The sequence below is a fragment of the Populus trichocarpa genome, chromosome 8 (genome assembly GCF_000002775.5).
Source record: "Populus trichocarpa isolate Nisqually-1 chromosome 8, P.trichocarpa_v4.1, whole genome shotgun sequence".
Classification (NCBI taxonomy): domain Eukaryota; kingdom Viridiplantae; phylum Streptophyta; class Magnoliopsida; order Malpighiales; family Salicaceae; genus Populus; species Populus trichocarpa.
The window spans coordinates 4294263-4316926 of NC_037292.2; the positions used below are offsets into that span (position 1 = coordinate 4294263).

A 22664-nucleotide genomic window follows, 5' to 3' on the forward strand; every position below is an offset into this window, starting at 1 on the left:
CTTCTATATCTCGAATTTTATAGCTTGACAGCTCAACTACCTTTTAGATTTATGTTGGCTATAACATTAGGTTGTCAGCGATACTTTTCGTAGCCTTGGAAAATCCTGAGAGCTTCATGGATTCAAATTTTGTTTGTTTTCTACGACATTCAAATTGGGCAAGCTACGTTGAACAATTGGCAAGTCCTTTCTCATCCCATCTGTTTTCGGCTGGATTTGCACCATAATGATCTTGATAGCATGTCCAATGCAGATAAATAAATAGTAGAAACAATCTCTGAGATAGAGACTCATTATTTTCATAACATGATCAAATTCAAAGAAAAACATCACTTATTAATTAAAATACTATACATTGAACAGGTAGAGAAGTAGTTGCTTGAGATCGCCCCACATGGCCAATTTATTGTTTAACTTGAATTTCCAGGACTATAGTGCTCCCCTGAAATTTTACCGGGCACCATTTCTAGTCGAGTCCAATTCAGACCCTCCAACCATGAGAGCTGGCAAATCAGATGCCATTGTAATACCTGAACCAAAGTCCAAACATGGACGTAACTGGAAGGATTAAGACCACCTAATCTTTAACATATATACCTGGTGGTTCAAGTATCCCACGATGAAAGTGTTGTAAATCCTATCCTATGTGATTTTCTTCTTCTTAAACTTTGGAGAGTTTTGCTAGTGATGTGAGAGATTCAAACCCATCTGTTGGCAAAATGGATAAACAAGACAAACTTCATAGAGGCAACGAGTTTATCCAGCTATTTGATTGAAATCATAAAAAGAAATTTATGCATTCAATTGGATGCTAATAATGTTGTGGAGGCAAAACACTGGAGATCAACGTTAATTTAGCAGTGAATTTTGTAACGAGGGGCCAGGTAATGAAGGAAATATAGGATGGGAGAGGGGAGGATTTCATCATTGGAGTTTTCATGTATGCTCTAATGTTGCTAATAACGACAAAAAATATACAATAGACTAATGCAGATAAATATAATCTACAAACAAATTTCACATTGAAAAACACCTCCGCGTGCCAAAAGGAGAACCTCTAGTAGGTTCCGTTTCGAGACAGGTGCAGTTGCTCCCCACTTTACTCCCTGAAGCATGATGAGCCGATATCAATTCTCTGCCATAACCACTTCGCTGGATGACATAGAGGTTCCACTTTGGTTAGACTTCCAGTTCCAACTTCTTGATGAACTCGTGCCTTTTTCCAACTTCACAAAACCTTGCATTTTGAAACAGCTCAAGAGCGAAAGAAACAAGAAACCAAACTACAGTCCCGTTTCTCACTTCCTGAAACCTAACGTCGAACAAATTTAAAAGTAGGATTTCGGAAGTTGCAAAACTGTGGAGTTGGACGCGCTACCTTACCTTCCTTTGAAAGAACACAGCATCCATACCTCATCCACTGACTTGGGGAGAAACCAATAATTTATCTATCTCACCAATTGCATTGATGTGAGTTCTTGGCAATAACAAACGCAGCAAGGGAACCGAAGATGCTGACACAAGCTTGGGCTTAACTCTCTCCATCGCTGTCTTGATTATGGACGATGATGGTACTGCAAACCATTGAAGATACCAAGATAGAAGCACAGAATTTTTCTCTCCCTCTGTTTGATCATTGGGCCATCTCCCAAAATTCAAGTAGTTGCAAAAATCAATTTTCAATCCCTCTGAACAATGTAGCAGCTCTTCCACCCGCTTTTTAAGTGATCCTAGAAAGACAGATTGAATAATGCTACCTCTTGGTGTAGTCAGTCTTCCACTGAGAAGGGCCTCGTTATAAGTTAAAGCTAGCTGCAAACAGAACAACATTATTTCAGTATTGTTATGCACAAACCCTTCCATCTAGAAGCTTCCAGAAACAGGTTCTGTAAACTCCATTAGTTTTGCTTTCTATTCTCAAAGGGAATCCCCTAATAATTTTTTAATGGCCTTTATGTATTTCTGATCTCTCCATCTTCTGGCTTATAAAAGTTTGGCATCATGGCCTATGTTATCTCTCATATTTCACTATTCTTGGGGCCCCACATATCATACCAATTTTATCAGGTCAAGCCTGTTTGTTGTGTTGCCGTCAAGTATATCATGTTAAACATAAGTTTGTTAGGTATAAGAACCCATTGTAATGTATACCAGCTTATGGTGATTGTCATGAAGTTCTAACATGAAGGAAACCTGATGAGACAATTCTGAATGACTAATTAATCAATTCAACCTTTAGCATGTTCTACTTGAGTGATTCCAATTATGTGATCTGCCCACTAACCCACCAACCCCAAACATTGGTCAGCTTTGGCCCCATGACCTAGATGGCATCCGCACTCGGTATGCTATACAACGTTGCAGGAATTCATGTTAGTTTCACATATCATTCACTTTCAAATGACAATAAATACAAGTTTCTTAAATACTGTGCCTCATCATTCTGCAGTTATATTCTAGGTCACAGCCAGATCTTTGTTGTTTAATCAAGGCATTATTTTGTGAAGCAAATGGTATGCAATCAATTATATGGAAGAAATGACCTAGTTCAATTAGTAGGTGAGATGCTAGGACTAACAAAAAAATTTACCTTTAAGCTAGACAAAGCGAGTGAATCTCCAAGAATAAAAGTACCATTTGTAACTTGGTCAGTCATTGAACCAATTGTAGTATATAATGATAAATATACCTGCAAGAATTTGAGGAAAATAACCTTATTAGAATGACAATACATCGAAGCAGGATCGTTTCAGCAAAATATTCCATTCAAAAAGACTTCAAATCAATCTGTCTGTCGACACCTTGCAAACACATACCTAGATAGAGTAAAAGATGGTTTAGGTACAGCAAAGTGTTTTCCATAGTATGGTGGACTGTGTTCCACAGCTCGTTGTTCTTGGGGCGCCTTATTTATTTATTTATTCTAGTATCTAACAGGCACTAATTGTGTCCAATAAATTGATTTAAAATTAGTTCTAGAAACAAAAAAGAAGCCATGAAATTTACAAGAGAACAGATCCACCGAGGAAATCAGTACAATATGCATTCTTACTGGCTCTTAATTTTCTACATGGTGAATTTTCCATTAAAAAATCATTTTATTTTATATTCTACTCCTATAAATCATGCATTCCAAATATTTTATTTAGTTGATGTCTAACAATACTTTATCTAGATAATTACACTAGAATTCAAAACTTAAAATTTTTAATACAACTGTGAAAGAAATTTTCCCTGCATGGATCAATAAAAATACTTGGATGAATGAACTTTTAAATATTCAAGATTTACATGAATGAAGCATCAATCCCGAATTTGCAATGATGGTTTAACAAAAATCAACTTATGCAAAAAGTTATCGATCGATAAGCGAGATTGTGTATATTACACTTAGGTAAGCACTCTCCTGCAATTATTACCTGTAGAAGAGCTGGTCTGTCTTTGCTAATGCACTCAAATAATACTTGCAAGCAAAATTCCTGGAATTCAACATCAGATCTGCAAATAGATGGATGACTAATGTTAAGGGGGTAAGATATTTTGGACGAAGTGATAAGGGTGTAAAAAGAAATTAAGGGATGAAGTGTTAAAGATATTTGCTAGAAAGTAGAAAAAATAAGGATAATAATAGGTCCTTATAAAGATAAATATATATATATATATATATAATTGTAAAAAATTAAATATCTTATATTTATAGTCTAAAATGGTAGAAGATGAAAGAAAGGAATATAAGTGTTAAATTAAAAAAAAAAAAAAAGGAGGTAAGAGCACAGAACTCAAACTTTTTCCCTCAAAATTTCTTTACCTCTCACCCCACTAGGTGAACATTTAACCCCTCTTTTGAGGTTAAATTTAAACCTCCATTAAAATTCCTCTCACCATCAAACTTGTACCAAACATAAGTAAATGGGGTGAGAAATTACAAGGGTAAGTTTTCGCCACCTTTACCCTCCTATCTAACATGTCCTTAGACATACAAGAAGCCTTGGATGGTTTAGGCACCAAACCAAGCAAGAAACTAACTTCTTACGCCATTTAATTTCCAACAGTTCAAACACTCCAGCACATTTTGCAGTCTTCTGAATGTTAAATTGAATTCTAAACCTAAGTCATTGTAAAAATCTTTCATGATAAAACAAAGCCTCTTCAGCTGTCCCAATAGCCTACATCTTAGCCTCTAATTCATTACCTAAAAGAGCAAAGGCCATTTCCTATTTTTTGTTCCCCCAAATCAAGGTCCCAAGAGGAGTAATCTAGACACAATTTTACCCTTATTGCATGTGGTTAAAGCATCCAAATGAAAAACCAACCAAAAATATATCCCTTGCTTGGCCATCCATATTTTTCTATGACAACTTATTTGCCCATCCCAGTATAAGAATGTGATTTGTATAAAAAAAAGTCCAAGTGATTTCCAGGGAACACCTCAATAGTTTCAATTTTCAAATTCCAAATTCAAACTTCGAGGTCTTGGTCAAATTTGACAGGGATAAAAGTGGGCAATGTTTCAAAACTTGAAGGACATGCCGACTACCAGATGCACCACTGGGACATTTCATTTATGGTACCCAACTAGATCCAAGATTGTGGTGCTACAATGGCTAAAATAAAATTAAGGTGTAGATCAAAGGAAGCATTAATGTATAGACAAGAAGAAAATACCACAGCCAACATTGACGCATAGATCTTAAGTTCTGCAAGCTTACTTGCAATTCCAAGACGGGTCACAGCAGAGCTGTGCAAAGGCAATTAAGCTAGGATCAGAAGAGAAGGCGCTGACTAGCTGATCAACTGTAACAGAACCTGGTCCACTATGGTCACTGGTACTTGGATCACCCACTTTTATATTCGTCAAACCAAAAACCTGGAAAAGGACATGTTGTTTTGATATCTAACATATAGTAAGGCACAGTCGAGGTAAGTGTCGAATCTGATAAAACAATGTTAAGACAACCTTGTGCATTGCTCGTGATAACAGTGATTGGCACCCTATGGGATCATCAACATATGAACAAGCTCCAACCTTCCGTTTGATGTAGATGACACCAGAATTAAATGGGTCATTCGTTTCCCCAATGCTCCACCAAGGTTTATCTGTCCATTAGTAACAGTGATCATATAAAGCATGTTAAAGTAATATTGAATAGCAGAAATTGTGCAGTGGCATACTCTAACCTTCAGGAACAAGCTCCATTACTTGAGGCCAATACCGAGGGCCACAAACACGTACACTCTTCAACTGCAACCAACATTAAACAACACATTAAGAAAAGAAACCATTCTGGAGCTTCGTGGAAGGAAAATCACTTGTGTTCAGGGAGTAGATAACCCTGCATCACTAAACAAAAACTTCATGTTCTTGTCCTAAACCATTCCAGGTGTGGATCTGTTTGAGCAGTCACAAGAGCAGCAGAAAAATTCCATGTCCAGTTCATGAGAGAGAGAGAGAGAGAGAGAGCATTTGCTACAGTGTAAAAGATAGAAAAGGATATTGCAAGAATCATAATGTCATCAGTGAATCTGCAAAACTTACAATAGCACGTTCTGGCAAAATACAAGGGGTAACTTCACAAAAACTTGTTTCTGAATAATGTTCAGTTTCCCTGACAGTAACTTCAACAGGGGCATAGACAGGCAGACCACTGTCAACATCAACAGTCTGAAGCAATCGAGCCTCTGTTGCAAGGACGTATAAATGCCTGAATGCCTGAAAAACACACCATAAGAGAAATAGATGGTACGACACAAAAGAGGAGCAACAGACTCAGACTTCAGGGCTTCCAATCACACAACATCTTTGTTTTACACTAAAACTAAATAGCCATTTTTTAACCAATTAAATAAAACTGACAAGCCATTTTTCTTCAAATATTTTCTGAAAGACAAAGCTTTACATTTAGTACCACAATCCCAAAAACACACTGATCAACCATGACCAGGCAGCATCATTTGGCACCTGCTAAATTTACTGTTTGAAGCCAGTAAAACTCTTACAACAGGTTATTAGGAGGTTTCCATCCTTCATGATGTTCACCATAATAGTTGTTTCTTATAGCATATAATCATGTTACCTGAAGGTGGCAACGATTATCATTTGGTACAGTGGGCAAACGTGGATACAGAGTAATAAGTAAAGCAGCAATCGAACTGTTGCTTGTGGAAAATGTCCGCATCCCTCCCCCGAGAAACAAAAAACCAATTGCCAAGCTTACCTAAATGCAATTCAGAAAGGCAAACATTAAGTTCGTTGATATTCCTAAACTTTTTATAAAAAATATATAATTAAAATACAGCAAGCTAACTGCTTTATTTATCTCTCAATTGAATTTGTTACAGAGGAGTAGATTTAATGGTAAATCATTTATCTCGAGCAAGAAGCACACATGGAGAATTTGAATGCACAATTTATCTTAAGTCACCAATCTTAATAATCAAATTAACCTTGCATGACTGGTGAACCGGAAGTCAAGAGCCTAAAGTATTTTGGAACTCTTTTGATAGTAATGCAGCTCACAGATATAATTTAAATATTTCATCGAGAAGTGATTGCAAATTGATTTATTTTCATATCATGCTAAGCTGTACAGGAAATTTAAAGGCAGGGAGCTAAAACCAATTTTGCAACTTCCATCCATATAGTTTGAAAAGCTGATTCCAGATACACTGCTAAAACTAAAAGCATCAGTGAATACGGGCACTTATCCACCAAGTTAGATAAATTTACATATTAATGGCCCACATTGTACAACCAGACCATGTTTAGCTGGCTCACATGACCGTAAGTTTTTAGCATGTTTGAGAAGCTCGTGTTTTTTAACCAACAAATAAGTTCAGATAGATTATGATGGAAAAGTGGAATATGACTGATCCATAGAGGCCAAAGGAAATCTCAGGAAACTTACAGCCATCTGAGTGCCATAATTAGCATGACCATCTGCAGAGTTGCGACTGCGGAGAAATCTCAATAATCGAAATGTTTGTAGATGTCCAGAACCAGCCATAACCTACTCTCCAAGAACACACGACAAACTTAAAATTTATTTTTCCTATATTACAGAGGATGGTGAGAAAACAACATCAATAATCAAATTCCACATACCACAGACAATGAAAGAACAATGAGATGAAGGCATATTTCCAAAGTGCCACGGTCAACATAACGAGACAATCCCTTTGGAAAGGCATTTCCACTTGTAGCACAAACATGCTTGATCTGCAAAATTTCATTAACTTTTCTATCAACAAACTAATAGATATTAGTACAGCACTATCACACATGGTGAATGTAGGACCTCATTTAGAAAGTAAACAGCATATTCATAGAGTAATTCCTGCGCATTCCCATCCTTTGTGCCAGCAAATCTCAAACCTGCCCATAATTAATGATAATAATGGTCAGGATTTACAGGGGGGGGGGAACAATACAAGAAAAGCAATGGGAAAAAAAATTCAGACTGGCATTAATTAACATGCCAAAAAAGATAAATGCAATAAGGAAAGTAATCGTGACAGACATTCAATTATGTCATTGTCCACGCACATAATTAAAAAAAAATTGTATGTGCACCCATAATTTCAATTTATATATCTTTTACGATAATTTTGTGTGCCCAGAACTCAACTTCAAGTTATTGACGATGAAAGATTATATGCACCAATCCAGTGTCTTCTGGACAATTTTCCTTCCGTCAAGTTGATCAACAAAAGCAAATATAAATAACAATTTAGTCTGAATGTAGTCAGCACAAGACAACCTTATGAAACTAAATATGGGCCAGTACTAAAGCTAGATTAACTATGCATTAGAGTCCACAGTCATTGAGTACCACTTAAGATCTATTGCAGTATGTGACAACAATTCTTCAAGTTTTACCATTTAACACAGAATGTTTACAGCAGTTCTGCCACCAGTTAGTCATAAAATCAAACTTCATTTTCATTTTATGTAAAGAACGGGCATTTTTCACAAATAAGAAGTCACCACAGAAAGTCCCAGCTTCAGCTGATCCCAGCTTTCCAATAAGTCTAGGCTACTACTCAGATGCTTGAACAGACTGTATTGATTGCTTATGCAAGTTCTGTACATTCATAATGGCAATCATTTCTAAAGCAATGGATGCATTGACTCACAAAACTGCATGCATGAGTTTCTGGATATATGATTTTTTGATCTGGAAATAATGATTTCCTTTAAAATTGAGGAAATGAATTAATATTGCCTTGGCTAGCCAAAACAAAGATTTTAATTGCACTTTGCAAGAGGTGGCTTTGTTGGTTTTATCTGTCACAGGAAGCTCAACTTCGACATAACTTGCTAAATTTTGATTTTTTTAAACAAAATTCTCTGTGCATCTGCATTGTCATTTTATGCTCAATAATTTCAAATTCTTCAATTTCTTAAAATAAAGCCACGGGCAAGTCCATACAGCAGATACCTTGGTGACCCAAAATGCAGGATCACATTTGATATGAAAATCATTTCAGGAAATAAGTCTTAGAAGAATAATCATCCAAATCTGATCAAACAACAATTACTTACCAAGAGAAATACACGCTCCAGCCACAATATTGACATATGCCTGGACAAAGGTTTCTGCATCCATTTCATCCATGTCATTAACATGATCTTCAAGGCCATTAACACCACTTTTGACAATATTAGGAATCTGGGACTGAATCCAATCATTGGATGGATGCACCCTGAATAAATGGTATGTGAGCTTTGAATCAGAGTCTTAATCACATAGAGATTAAGCTTAAATGCAGCAATTTACATGACTAGCACTACCTGCTCCACATTATCAGATTCCGAGCTATGACACGAAGCATTATGAAGTCAGGTCTCACATATTGCAAATCAAAATGGGTCTGAGGAATAGAAAGCCTTGATACAACTGCCTCTGACTCGGTCTGCAAGACAAGGAGAACCAAAATTCTTTATAGATGATACAGCCATTTGCAGGAATTTCTTTTTAGAATCCTATGATCCTTATTAATCCTAAAACGCACTTGTTGCACGTTTCAAACTAAAGTACCTTCAAAAACATTAATGCAAGAGCAATGATAGCTCCAGGTGCAGTAACATCAACATTGACTGCAGTTCCATCCATCATCTGTGCACAATAGAGAAACAGTAAGAACGATGTACTAGGGAAAAGAAAAAGGTCCTGGAAACATTGCTGTGCCAGAGGTAGTGGAGATGACCTGTCCAGCACCGTGGTTTTGTTCATCCATTGATGGTGTCAAGAAAAGGGGTCTTTCCTGATTAAGAATAGAACAGGAAAGAGAGAAAATCAAAAACTCAATTAAGCATTCCAAAAGTAAAATTGCTCAAGGTGTTCATTTTAGTTACACCAAATTTACAACACAATTATAGGAATCCATAACAGCAGTAAAATCATCAAGAGAGAATTAACAGCCCTACGTTATGCATCTCCTTGCCACCAATGTACTGGAACAATCGATCAACCAAGCTGTTCAAGAAACCAAGTGCATCTTCACCTCGACCTTCAGTTAGCATAACATAGTTATTCAAATGAAGTTCAGATTCTCAATATTTAATTGATCAAAGTATTAAATTATCCATACCCAAAGCAACAAGACCCAAAGAAAATCCTGCAGAAACAGCATAACCCTCTCTTTCAAGTACATTATCGCCTCCACTTCTACGGCCTATTTCTCCCTGCAGAAGTAATTTATGTAATCATAACTGAAAGGCATCAAGTGCGTGTGTTGTGTGCACGAGTGCGCCCACAAGAGAGAGGAGGAGTATCAGAGGACAGTTAAGAAAAGACTACACAACACTCCACACTTGTAGCTGAATGGGGCATTAACAAGAGTACTTTTCATTCACAAGAAGAAGGTTTAATGGCTATATCATTCATTGTCTTGCAATCCAAAGCAATTAGTTAGTACCACATAATTGAATAGTTCATATTATTAAAAACATTATTAAAATCAAACAATTGGGAGTGCACCAACCCACTCAATCAAATCCCAGCCCAACCAACCTCGCCAATTATTTGAGAGAAGGGGTAGGTTGATCAGTAGATTTGTGATACCCAACTGATCAAGTCATTGAAGATTATAAATTTGAAACACCTGTCCAATCCAACCTGAAACACCAATACAAAAAATTGGATCTTTTAAACATTCCAAAAAATTCAGGCTCCTTTTTCTATATAATTCCAATTCCCACACCTTAAATAGGAACCTAATTTCCACAGATCTAAGATCTCATCTGCCATCTCCTTAGTTCTTTCATCATCTCTATGTCTCTCTCAAAGAATCTCCTCATCTTTGAGGATATCTTGGTTCTCACGTCATGAGAGCACAAAACTCTTATTTTCTGTCTGGCTTTGGTGGTTTTCTCCTCTCGACTTCTTATGACATTTCAGTAATCTGTCCCTAACATACATTTGTTTTCTTTGTAATATGAATGTGGTTTGTATTGGAGAAATGAGCTGAACTGGAGAGTGGAAATCAGTGGCTGGTTTTGATGATGCTAGTTTTATACTTTAATGGTTGAACATTTTCTCAGTAATGCAGTAGGGTAAGAGAAATATGAAACTGGAGGTGGTTGTTTCTTCATTCTATTAGTGCTAATGGTTATCCATTTGTAACAGGCGGTTGACTTAGGATTAGAATTGGGGTTGTATGTGATTCACATAAGTAGCATTTGATGATGGAACCCGGGTGAAAAACTGGTGATTTCCACATTACAAGCAATGCAAAGTGGGCTTGTTTGGGATTGTGAAATACGAGAGAGAGAAATTTGCAGGATGCAGTTTAGCAATGCCAGGAACAATTATGCAGATACTCATCCAAACTGCCAACAGCAAATCAGATCCTGTTTAACCTGGCCCTACCAATTTAGAACGTTTGGACCATTTCTCGAATATTCATTACCACAAGTTTCAGAAGGTAAAAAATATAAGGTCAAAACCAATTTATCCTACTTGTGAACACTCCTAGTAAGAGTATTGAGCCAATAAGGCTAATGTGTGATGATATGTTTAGAAAGCACAGGCAAACAGAAAGGATCTAGTTATAATAGCCTCACTAGACTTGAGAGAGTACAATGAAGAATAGATGATTTTCTGCTGTCCAATTACACATGCCATACAAACTTCACTCACAATTTCCAATGTCATGAAAAATAATTTAGTGGTTGACCACATTAAGCAGAAAAGGAAATACATGAAACTAATAGTAAAAAAATGAATCTACTACCATAGCATTAAGTAAAAAGTTACCAAAAGAATCTGCATTGTCGGCGGGTGAACTGATCCCTCATAGAGAAGCCCAGCTGAAACTAGTGCTGCTGACTGGAATGCAACAGAATAGAATGTGAGGTCAAATCAATATTCCAACTACTGCCAAATAAATCTCATGACTATTTTTTACACCTTAGCAAATTGATCAATCATTCAAGACTCAATTTTAGCAACAACTGTAACCAAGAAGAGAGTCAACTGCAATATGATGAAGAAACTGGAATTCACCAACTACAGCAAGGAAGTCCACAAAATAAGCTTATCCCAATTTAGAACAGAGTATGGAAAGTGCTTCTCAAGAAAATAGTGTTCTGAAGAATTATTTTTGTATGCTAATGAACACATCTATGGATGCATCAATGCACACCTTTTAAGTTTTAGCAAACAATTAAACTTTGCCTTCCTTGTAGAAGAAACAAATATATTCATTTCCAAATGTAAAAAAAAAATCACAGATTATTTTATGATGTAATTCAAGTGAGACAGTGATAAATACCTGCACAAGGGTTGGTAACTCCAAATCCGGAAATGAAGAAGAATGCCGAGAAGGTATATGAAAATACAGAGACTGCCACACAGAGCAATTGAGTCAGTTTTGTGAATTAGACTAGTGAGTAAGTGACTAAGGAATATAGAGAAGAAGAATATTAAAGCAATGCTTAAAGTAATGTTCTATTCTCCACACGAACAAGTCACATCTACTAAAAAGTGTTTTAGTTGGAGCCCCTAGTTAGTATCTGAAAAGGTCACTAAAATATAGGACACAAAAGATGCAGATTGAATGTTAAGATGCCAATTGGCATCCACTGCAGGAAACCATTGCAGACTAGTTTATTGATTCTCATGCTTACAGAATTGTATACCAATTCAATAAAAAAATCATCAATCAAAAGAAATTCTGTCTTGGGGCAGAAGGCATCCTTCATTCCAAAACACAAAAGGCTAGGAAGACTTTAGCAACCAAAACTTCAATAGATGAAGAAGAGAATATTGAACCTTAACAGAATATCAGGTTTACATATGGTTTTTCATCATAAAAGAAAAAGAAATGAAGAGGTTTACATATGATTTTTACCTTTGATATTGCTGGGTGCATTGTTTTCCTGTAAGAAGCTGCCAGACCAAGCATTAATCCTACCGTTGTACTTTCATGCTCCTGTTGATATGAAGCAGTAAGAAGCAAAACTAGGCAAAAAAAGGACAAACATAAACAGTAAATATATAAACAAAATGATTATAGATGATGTTAAAGCTATAGAATAATAAGATAAAGTAACTAATATCTAGATCCTTGGGTAGCTTTGAAGAATGATATGACCAGCTTCATTTCATGAAGAAAGTGGTGTAGGGAATATGATTTTAAACATACAAGCTATCTCACTCCCCTCTCAACACCAAAGTTCGAACTGGTACAATTATTTGATTTGCTATCAGCACACTAATTACAAATTATGAACACAGCAAATTACAAGGCAAAAAAAGAGAGCAAAAGGTGGTCAAACCTGTGTGAAATAAGTGTATATGTCGCTAATCACTAAAACACGCAGATATCCATGTAATCCTAATGCAAGGAGGAGTCCAGCATGGATCGCATTTGGTTCCTCAGGTTTGTTGTATATTATCCATGTCCTTGACACTTTTCCCTGCATGTGAAAGGGAAAAATACTTCAAAACAAGTTTTTTAAAAATGTTTTTCAAGGTAAAATAGTATATAACACAAGTAATATGAAAAACAGCTGAGAAATAAAGGGAACCAGAAAATTGGAACAGTCAAATCAATAATAAAGAGTAATAAATATATGCCCATTTTTACTAGAGCAAGTGCATGTCACATTAAGCAAAATGATAAACTGCATTTTAATGTCACGTCAATAATAAAGAGTAATAAATATATACCTGTTTTTTTCTAAAGCAAGTGCATGTCACATTAAGCAAAATGATTAGCCACATTTTAATGTCATTAAAAAGTGAAATAAGAATTTCATAATGCAGAAAAACTTGGTAACAAATGGGTAAAGTAATTGATGAACTTGAACTAGGGGGAGAAAAACATGATCTCAAAAGGATACAAAAATAAACCTGAAGGGGAGCCAGCCTTAGTCCAGCAGCAACAGCATTGTGAAACTCTGACCAAGATTTAAGTTCTTGTATATTCCTTATATTTGGGTCTAGATTTACCTATCAAAAGAAAGAACATGCGAGACAGAAAAACAAGAAAGAAGGAGAAGATGTTCAGAAGAAAAATGATAAAGAGACAAAGCCCCGACTGCAAACTCAAGGAAAACAGAATAATTTATTTTTTATTATTTAGTATGTTAAAGTTCGTTCATCAAGATTCATCATAAGAAATGGAACTACCCAACCATTACAAAATGCTAGTTACGAGAACATAGCAGGTAACATGTAACCAAGAGAACAGAAACACATAGACAACAGAAGTTTACAAGTTTATTACTTAATACAACAACAACAACATACAGTTGCATTTTGTTGAGCCGGCAACCGACCTGCTAAAACAAGCTTTGGCACTGTGAAGGCCTGCAGAAAGAGATTAAATATGAAACAGAATTGCATCATCAAAAATCAATTTAGTTACAAAAGCCCAAGAAATTAAACAGTAAAACAGAAAGAATACCTCTGTTAAAAGGGTAGATATGGTTGCTAGAGTAAATGCCCCACGGCCAAGAGGAAGAGCAGTGGTCCTTTGTGCCAGGTGCCACAGTTGAGCCTTCACAAGCAAAAGGGAGAGAAGAAGACACAATAAGATAAGGATCTGAACCATAAGTAAAACAGGAACAAAGTAATAATAAAAGACTGCAGAACTTTTAAGGTCTTTCATCCTCATTACTGAAATTCTCCAAGTGCATTGTAGTGACGATAACTTTGAAAAATTCCCATGTGCAGCACAACACGTTAATCATCCAAACACATTGTTTTCTTGTAGTGGCATTTAGCATTTCAATCTATACAAGGAAGTTAATAACTACTAGAACACTTAGAAATAAATAATTTACAGCTTTCAAATAGACAGCAAGTGAGGTATACCTGCTGTATATCCTGGTCAGAGGCGCTGGGGTTAACAGATGTTTGGATAGCCACAGGTCTAGTGGAGCACAAGAGTCGTCTAACCTGGTTGAAGTGAAAATAGGTAGTAAGGAAACACAGAAGAGTACAGAACTTTTCATAATGCAACAATTACATGAGTGCAATTTAAGAAAACTGATTCAAAACCTAGTGCAACAAACTAATAGACTCTGCCGGATTCAAAATGATTGAATAGCATCCATGAACTGATGTAAAACTTCTTTTATCAGTAATGAAGTGATATAAGAATTTATCATACAAAAATTGCATCAGGAAGCATTTCAAACCTTAGGTGAACCTTAAATCATAAATCATTTCCCTGCACTTATAATTTGTACAGTTCAATATTGATGGGTGAGCTTAAGGGCAAGAGCAAACCTCATTCAACCGCTGATCTCGACCATACTGCAATTGAGTGCTGGAGTTGAAGATATGTTCCATACCATCCATCATAGACCCATCGGCAGAATCTGAATCTTCAAACTTGGCACTTTCCAGTCCAGTAGTATCAGAAACTGTAGAAGGAATTGTCACCGGATGCAAATGTAGCATGTAAGGTGTCGACATGGAGATCAGATTCACATTGGGTTGAGTTTCAAGTTCCCCAGATTTGCATGGCAGAGCTGAACGAGACAAAGCCAGATCCTCTCTACCAAGAAGAACATATGCAGCTGCAGACCAATCAGTTGGGGGGGATTCCCGGCACTTGTCTAGGGCCTAAAGGTGAGGAAATCATTAGTGTAGATAAAAGTAGGACCATCACCTTTTCCGAACAATTATTCCATAGATAAACCTACCACTAAACATAATATCCCAACTTTTCACTACCTTCACTTGACTTGCTAGGTCACTACGCAACAATATGAACTTACCATTTCAAAAGATAATACAGGAATTTACGAAGTTCTATGGATCTATTTGCTTGCAGAGCTTCCCATACCCAGCAAAGTACTAAAATCAACTTACATGTCGCAGAGGAAGGGATACACCAGAAGGTAGTGAGTCAAGCTGCTGCAGTCCAAATCTTTCCCCAACCATTGCCAAAACCGTGAGCTCCTCACTAGTGCAACATGAACCCATAGCAATATTACAGTAAACACCAGATGACAGCTTCTTGCCTGTTTGTTTACCACCACATAATAAACTGTAGAAGGAAACTATCTTTCTTGCCCAGCTCACAACAAAGTTTCCATCTTTACAAATTAAAGGTGGAAGATCATCCGTGTTAGCAGAACTACAACCATGTTGCATGCAGTTTTCAAGCCATCTGAATAAACTAGGAGGAGTTTTCTGGGAGAAAGGCATCTCACATGTCCCAATTTTCGAAATCAGACCAGGAAAATCACGAATATAATGATCCAAATAATTTCCCTCACCAAGAAACTTGGCAATATTGCATAAAAGAACTGCCACAAGCTCCAAGTCCCTACAAGCAAACGTTTTAGGCATAAGATGTTAATGAAACTTTTGAGTTATATACATCAAACAAATAAAATGAAAAGGTTGAGCCTTAGATTACTTATAAAATTTAAACTTCAGCGAGTCATTTAGCTTAGAATATACCAGAATGTCTTTGTTCAAAAAATATTTAAATTGACTCAAAATGTTTGCAACAATAGTCTAAATAATAAACTAGACTTACCGTTTGCGAAGTTTATCCAGTTTCAGACTTTCATATAATGCATGTAGACAATCCAAGCTCTCCTGTAATAGCTCAAAGTAAAATGAGTTTTCTGAACTTCGATTACCTTCCATATTTGATCCAAAGGAATCCATTTTCTCCGGATCAAAGGACAATTCTGATGAAGAAACCCTAGAGATAAAATTAAGTTTATGGTAGTTCTTGTGAAATTTGCTGTTAACAAGAAACTCCCAGGATGAATGCTGCTCTAAGTTCTCTAAGTCCGAATGCTTCTGAGAAGTGGCACTAGGCTTCCTACACATTTGAAGTATGATATTACAAAATGAGTTCCATTCAGAATCAACACTAGAATCGGCCCTAGACAAATAGTCAGAGTTACTATCTCCCCAGAGAAGAGCAAGGAAATGGTTATAGAAGCCAGAACTGAGCCCCTCAGCCATTGCTGTGATGCAATCATTAACTAATGAAGATGAAGGGCTTCTTCGTAATGTGCATCGAAACATCTGAAAACAAAAAATCAAGGGCATAATATTATTAACAGAGTAACTGTGATTGACAGAATTGTAGAAGGTTAAAAATTCTGGTGGATAGCAAGAACAAATTAACAGGGTCGGCCAATTAGCTAATCTGCATAATTAAATACTGTTACTGTATAGATAGATCTCATTGTAAAACTTCATTAACAAATACAATCACTATTGCAAGTTATTAAAAGCATGAACATGCTATTAGCAATATGAAGCTGCAACCAACTCAATTAAACTAATCCCAAACTAATGTGGGGTGACCATTAATCTTTTTACTCCATTCTACCAGCATGGGACTGTATGAAACTATACTGTAAATTATGAAACAATAATCCAGAACAAAATGTGCAGCATATAGGTAGGAGAAAAGTAAAGAAAACAAAAAAAGTTGCAGAGCAGCACAGCTAAACAACAAACATTAAAGTAGACGAGCATGCAAAAAAAAAAAAAGTGGTGACAATAACAATGGTAATTGTGATAAATGTACCAGAATTGGCTCAAAAAAGAACTTTCTGTGTACATATTAACAAACCTGGCCATTATTTAATATTAGATTAACACGCCCCTCCACTGCATCAGTCAATCCTAAAATCTTTGAGTCAAGCGGAACAGATGCAGTCTCTGAGAATTCCAAATTATGTGAAAGATGGCCTTTTCCAAAAAAAGACGGCAACAAATACTTACACAATAATTGCTTCCCTGACTGCAACATAACATGTGAGTTAATATTACCCATATAGCCAAATCATATGGAGAAAAGAACATGAATTAATTTTGCAAATCACTCATCACTGCTCTGACGAAAAATATTATCGAAAGACTGATAGACAACACATAGTGCAGTTCATAGAGCAAGCAATGTACCGGAATGTCTCAGAGAAGAAAACTAAATTTGCTTTCTGTTACTAAGAATGATGAGATTACTAAATAACATTTATCATACGCAAGGAATCTTGGTTAGTGAAGAGGAATTATTTCTCCTATAAAAATTTAAGTACTGAAAAACACACACACAAGTTGGACATGTAACAAATAGAGCTGCTAGGATAAAGAAAAGATTCAAACCCAACCAGTTGAAATTGGTTATCAATCTTCATAAACAAACTCTGAAGCTATATAATTATCAAGGGAAAGTGAGTCAAACTTCTGGTTGGGAACGCTACTACCCATTTTTAAACTAAAAACTGCCTGTAAAAATTTATTGACTTTTTGGCATAACAAGAAATGATGATGATGATGATGGCAGTATTGATTGAATATCTGTGTAAATGTTAGCAAGAAATCCCAGAAATACAGAGGAAAAGATATCACCTTATGCTGGACACAAGAAAATTACAGGGAGAAAGCATCCAAACAGACAAAAAGTTGCTCTTTACATGAAGAGGTATAGAAAAACAAATAAAAGCTAAACAGATTATTATGATGTCAAGATTAATGCAGGCCACCAGGGCATGCAGCTTACAATAAGGAGAAGCGAGTTGTCAGGAGCCAAAACAACAATGTCTGTATAAGGCAGGAGTCCTACTTTCACTCTGCAAAAGAAAGAGAAGCCAAAAGTGGAAAAGCGTGATTTCATAAGAAAAGATGATGACCTGGTCAGGATGAAGCATATAAAGACAGAAAAGAAAGGCCAACTCTACCTTGGGTGTGTAACACTCACAGGTGCAGCTGCAACTGCAGCAACACTCCAGCTCACATCAGGTTTGATATCAAAAATAATCTCATTATTAATTTCAAGACTTTGAAGCTTTACAGACAACAACTTCTTCTGTTCTTGAAGAAGAAAACAAATAACAGGAGCAGCATCATCGTCAGTCGCGAGAAAAACCTGTAACATGAAAAAGAAACAAATTGTGTAAGCACCATATATCATAAATTCCCAGAAGGAAAATAGTATGATAGACATCAAACTCAATTGAATGAAATGCTGGTCAGATACACCAGTTCAGAATAATGGCAAAAAATTGGAGGCAAACTCTATTTGGAAGAGCAACTCCAACCATGGTAGGCGAAATATCTTCAACCGAACTTTGATTTTTGAAGAAAGAAGGGGTTAAGAAAAATGAGTTGAAAAGAATAGTCGTGGTTTTGTAAGGGTTTTATTTTCTTTTCATTAGACTTAGGTACAGACTAAGTTCCGGAACCATAAGGTGCCAAGAACTGATGTAAGGCACCTTACTAGCAGCTGTCTGGGCACCCTTCCCCTGCCATATTCTACGAAAGGAGAAATTTTTATCTAATACATCATCAAGAGCTGCACCACTTAGACTGGCATTTTCGGCTTCAAAATTAGAATTGATGATTTCAGCAACCCACAGTGAATGCTGCATCTTCCCTGCATATAAAGCAAAATGTTATACATGATAGCATGAGAAAGGAGATAAAAGTAAAAGAGACATGGAATAATCCACTCAAAGGCAATACGAGAAACCTTTATTATATGATGCCATTAGAGGAATTCGATTGCTAGTCCAAATTGTTCTTTCATCAAAATCCTTCATTATGGTCAATTTTCCTCTTTCTTCAACATGCATCAACTGTGAAAGATCAAAGCAGTATAGTTTGTGATCATCACAGAATACAAAAATAAAAGGAACCTAACTACATAACTTCAAAAATGACAAGGCAAGCAAATTGTTCTTTTCATTCGGCAAAAGCAACTATACATACATGTGGCTCTTCCAACAGGTCCTTCAAAATGAGATGTGAGGACATTATAGCTGAATCTCCTTTGATCACATGATCAAATGTCCCCAAAACACCGAAGTTATGGTGTGGGCTGTGCACAATCTCTCGTTTAGCACGGGACATATCACACACACCAAATAAAGGGCTTGGGGATGACAAGTGATTTTGCATTGGGGAATTCTCAGAGGCTGACTGGAGTAGCAAACCGAATGGAAGAGGCCATATTGATGTGATAGTACAAGGGATGGGAATGGATACTACTTCACCTGTGTGTGTGAGAGAGAGAAAGAGTAAGAGATTGAGAATATCAGCTTAATTTCAGAAAACAAATATCAGCTCAACCGATGCAATGAAATGTCTAGGCTAAAAAAAAATTGAAATTCCTGGGTAAAGTACAACCAGATACGTATAAACTGAGCAGTACAATATGCTCCTCTCTAGTAGATATGCGACACTTTGTATTCATGGGCACTGGCTCTGAGATACCCATGTCAACACAAAAACAAAAAAGTGCACCACCAAGCAGCACAAGGCGATACAAAAATGACAATGATTATGTATATCCTAACAAACATTAATTTTCTTCTGTGTACAATATGCTGCATTTTTTTTTGTAATTGAAACAACTGGAGTGATTGCTTGTTGATTATGTTGATGCCCTGGGACGCCTGAGAATTAGATGATATGCACCAAGTTTTGCAATAGCATGCTAAACAGGAATGACTATTTCAGGAAAAAATAAAATGTTCGTTGAAAGAAAATATCATATTGCATTATCACCAAAAAAAACATCTCAGTCTTCTTACCTGATATGTTATATATTGTTAAGGAATCAGTAAGCAATATGCAAAGCAGAGCTTCAGAAAGATCACCCAGATGACACCAGCACGCCTGTAACATTATAAAGAAGTCGTGGTAGAGATCAAATACTGTAAAAGGGTATTATAACAAACATAATCTGATAACGAGCCAAATGTAGGATCACTTTGTACCATGATAACTGGGGAGGGCAACGTGAATCTCTTGAAAACTCTTGCACCAGTAGACCATATAATCCTATTAAGCCACCGGAGAGAGAGGAGATAAATAGGAATTCTATAAAAATGTAGCAATAAAAGCAGTGGATGATATTCGGGGGAAAAAAGCTATTAAATTTAATTTAGTTAGTTACAACATTACTGTAAATGGAATCAATTTCTGGCTAAGTAGGATGAACAGAATTAGACATCAAACTTCGATCAGATATGCAAATACTTATAACTCAAGAAAATAGGAGTCGTATAATTAAACAAATTGACCTAAAATCAACGGTAATCTCATTCCAAAAAAGAAATTTTTAGGAAAAAAAAGGCAGTATCAGTATGATGTACTTGTTTCCTCTAATGAAGAGCTCGTGGTCGCTGCGATCTCTGAGCGCGGAGCCGCATGTATCGGTTTCGTCGATTTCGTTGCGGTCTCGGGCGATTTCGGGATCGAAGAGGAAATAGTCGTAGTCATCAGGGTCGGTGTCTGGAGGTTTACCGTCCAGAGCTTCAGCAATCAGGCCAAATGGCTTGAACTCTCCAAGAACTGTGAGTTCACAAACCCTAACGGCCATTTAGAAAATCGAGTTGTGACTGAGTTAGTTGAGCGAGTGATGGAAATTTTGGATCATTAAACGTTTAGTTTCTCACTCCCGCTCTTTTTCGTGTTTTTACTTTTTAGTAAATGGTGTGGTTGTTCTTTTAAAGCCTTAAACCCTAGCGAACTAGATTATGATAACCCGACCCCAACATGACGAGCCGAACTCGCATGACCCGGTCCAGTATGTTTTGTGTTTGTTGGGAGTAAAAAATTGAGGTTAAATATTAATAGTACGTTCGTTTTATGTTTAACAAAAAAAAAATTAATAACTTCAAATTAATTTTTATATTTTTAGATCATTTTTTATTTACTAATATTAAAAATAATTTTTTAAAAAATATATATATAATTTTAATATACTTTTTAATAAAAAATACTTTGAAAAACAATTATTACTACAATATTAACGAGTTCTGAGAGATTAACAGCATGTTTGATAGTGTGTTTTCCACTATATTTAGATACATTCTAAATGTGTGTTTATCTTTAAAAAATATTGAATTAATATTTTAAAATTTTTTTAATGATTTTAATACACTTATGTCAAAAATATAAAAATAAATTATTTAAATATATTTTTAGATGAAAAATACTCTTAAAAAATATTTTATATTACAATACCGTACATTCACTAAGAGGGTATTTAACACAACTTTTGCCTATGCTTTTAGGTGCTTTTTGAAGATGTTTTTGAGTTGAAAAAATATTAAATTGATTGTTTTTAGTGTTTTTTAATGTTTTTATATTAAAAAATTATTTTAATATATTTTTAAATAAAATATTATTTTAAAAAATACTATATATCATACAATGAAGCAAGAAAACTATTAAAAGATAAAGTATTAATGATATTTGACTGGGGAGAGGTGAGAAAAATATATGTACGATCGAATAATTTCTAGATCAATAATCAAACAAATATAATAAAAATAATATAGGATAGTGTGGTCCATTTGCTTGAATATAAAAAATTGTTTGGGAACTCCTTTAAATTTTTTTAAAAATATTGCTAAAAATTATTTATATATATATATTCAAATTATTTTAATATGATGATCTCAAAAATAATTTTTAAAAATAAAAAAATATTATTTTAATATATTTTTAATTAAAAAATACTTTAAACCATAACAACTACTTAATTACAAGCCTAGAAAGAAAGAGAGAAGTTTTGAATTTGAAAGAAAAAAATAGAAACACGAGCATCAAAAATCATCCTTCAAAGTTTTTGCTGCTTTCCTTAACTTTCCTCCTCCTAGTTAAAGGGGGCTAAATGCCATATTAAGAAAGCGTTTGGGAACGCGATTCAACCTGTGTTTCTAGAAAATTTGAATTTTTTTATTTTTACTAAAATTTAATATGATTTGTACGTTTTGGATCGTTTTGATGTGCTGATGTCAAAAATGATTTTTAAAAAATGAAAAAAACATCATTGGCATGCATTTTTGCATGAAAAATTATTTGAAAAGCACCTGCAACCACACTGCCAATCAAGTTTTAAATATTGTAATTCTAGAATGTTGGGGGTAGTGTTTCAATAAATTTTAATTGATTAGTCGTCGCAGTGGATTGCCAAAAAAATCTTATCAAGGGTCAGTTTCGCAAGGCGGTTCAACTTAAAAAAAAATATTTAAAAAAAAAACAAATTTTTTTTATATTTTCATATTATTTTAATATACTAATATAAAAAAAAATTAAAAAATAAATACTACCACATTCTCAAACACTTTCTAAATAAACAATTTGAGTTAATCTTTTATGTTTTTTAGGTTATCAAAATCTTCTCAATAGAAAATCCATTGAGATAATTCTGTATATATA

At 35.4% G+C, this 22664-nt stretch overlaps 1 protein-coding gene across 3 annotated transcripts; it reads right to left on the reverse strand.

The window, feature by feature from the left end:
• Positions 1-742: 742 nt before the first annotated feature.
• LOC7494508 (anaphase-promoting complex subunit 1) lies at positions 743-20923 on the reverse strand. Of its 3 annotated transcripts, XM_052455183.1 has the most exons (38): positions 20591-20923; positions 20213-20276; positions 20027-20111; positions 19203-19486; positions 18964-19069; positions 18707-18867; positions 18173-18360; positions 17995-18064; positions 17065-17235; positions 16006-16508; positions 15330-15789; positions 14742-15080; positions 14325-14408; positions 13915-14007; positions 13758-13817; positions 13359-13457; positions 12782-12922; positions 12355-12435; positions 11776-11847; positions 11259-11330; positions 9592-9685; positions 9428-9510; positions 9208-9264; positions 9039-9116; positions 8792-8913; positions 8543-8703; positions 7296-7372; positions 7103-7216; positions 6906-7007; positions 6075-6215; positions 5537-5710; positions 5179-5242; positions 4958-5097; positions 4710-4867; positions 3420-3498; positions 2591-2689; positions 1384-1812; positions 743-1237 (listed from the first exon to the last, which is right to left on the reverse strand). In XM_052455183.1, exons 1-37 carry the CDS (start codon positions 20815-20817, stop codon positions 1414-1416), a joined length of 5502 nt encoding a protein of 1833 aa, XP_052311143.1. In that variant the 5' UTR covers positions 20818-20923; the 3' UTR covers positions 743-1237; positions 1384-1413. The 3 variants fall into 3 exon arrangements, with proteins under 3 accessions (XP_052311143.1, XP_024462831.2, XP_024462832.2); XM_024607063.2 differs by having other exon boundaries at positions 743-1812; XM_024607064.2 differs by lacking the exons at positions 743-1237; positions 1384-1812; positions 2591-2689; ... (1 more) ...; positions 4710-4867; positions 4958-5097 and having other exon boundaries at positions 5537-5679.
• Between the last annotated feature and the right edge of the window lie 1741 nt (positions 20924-22664).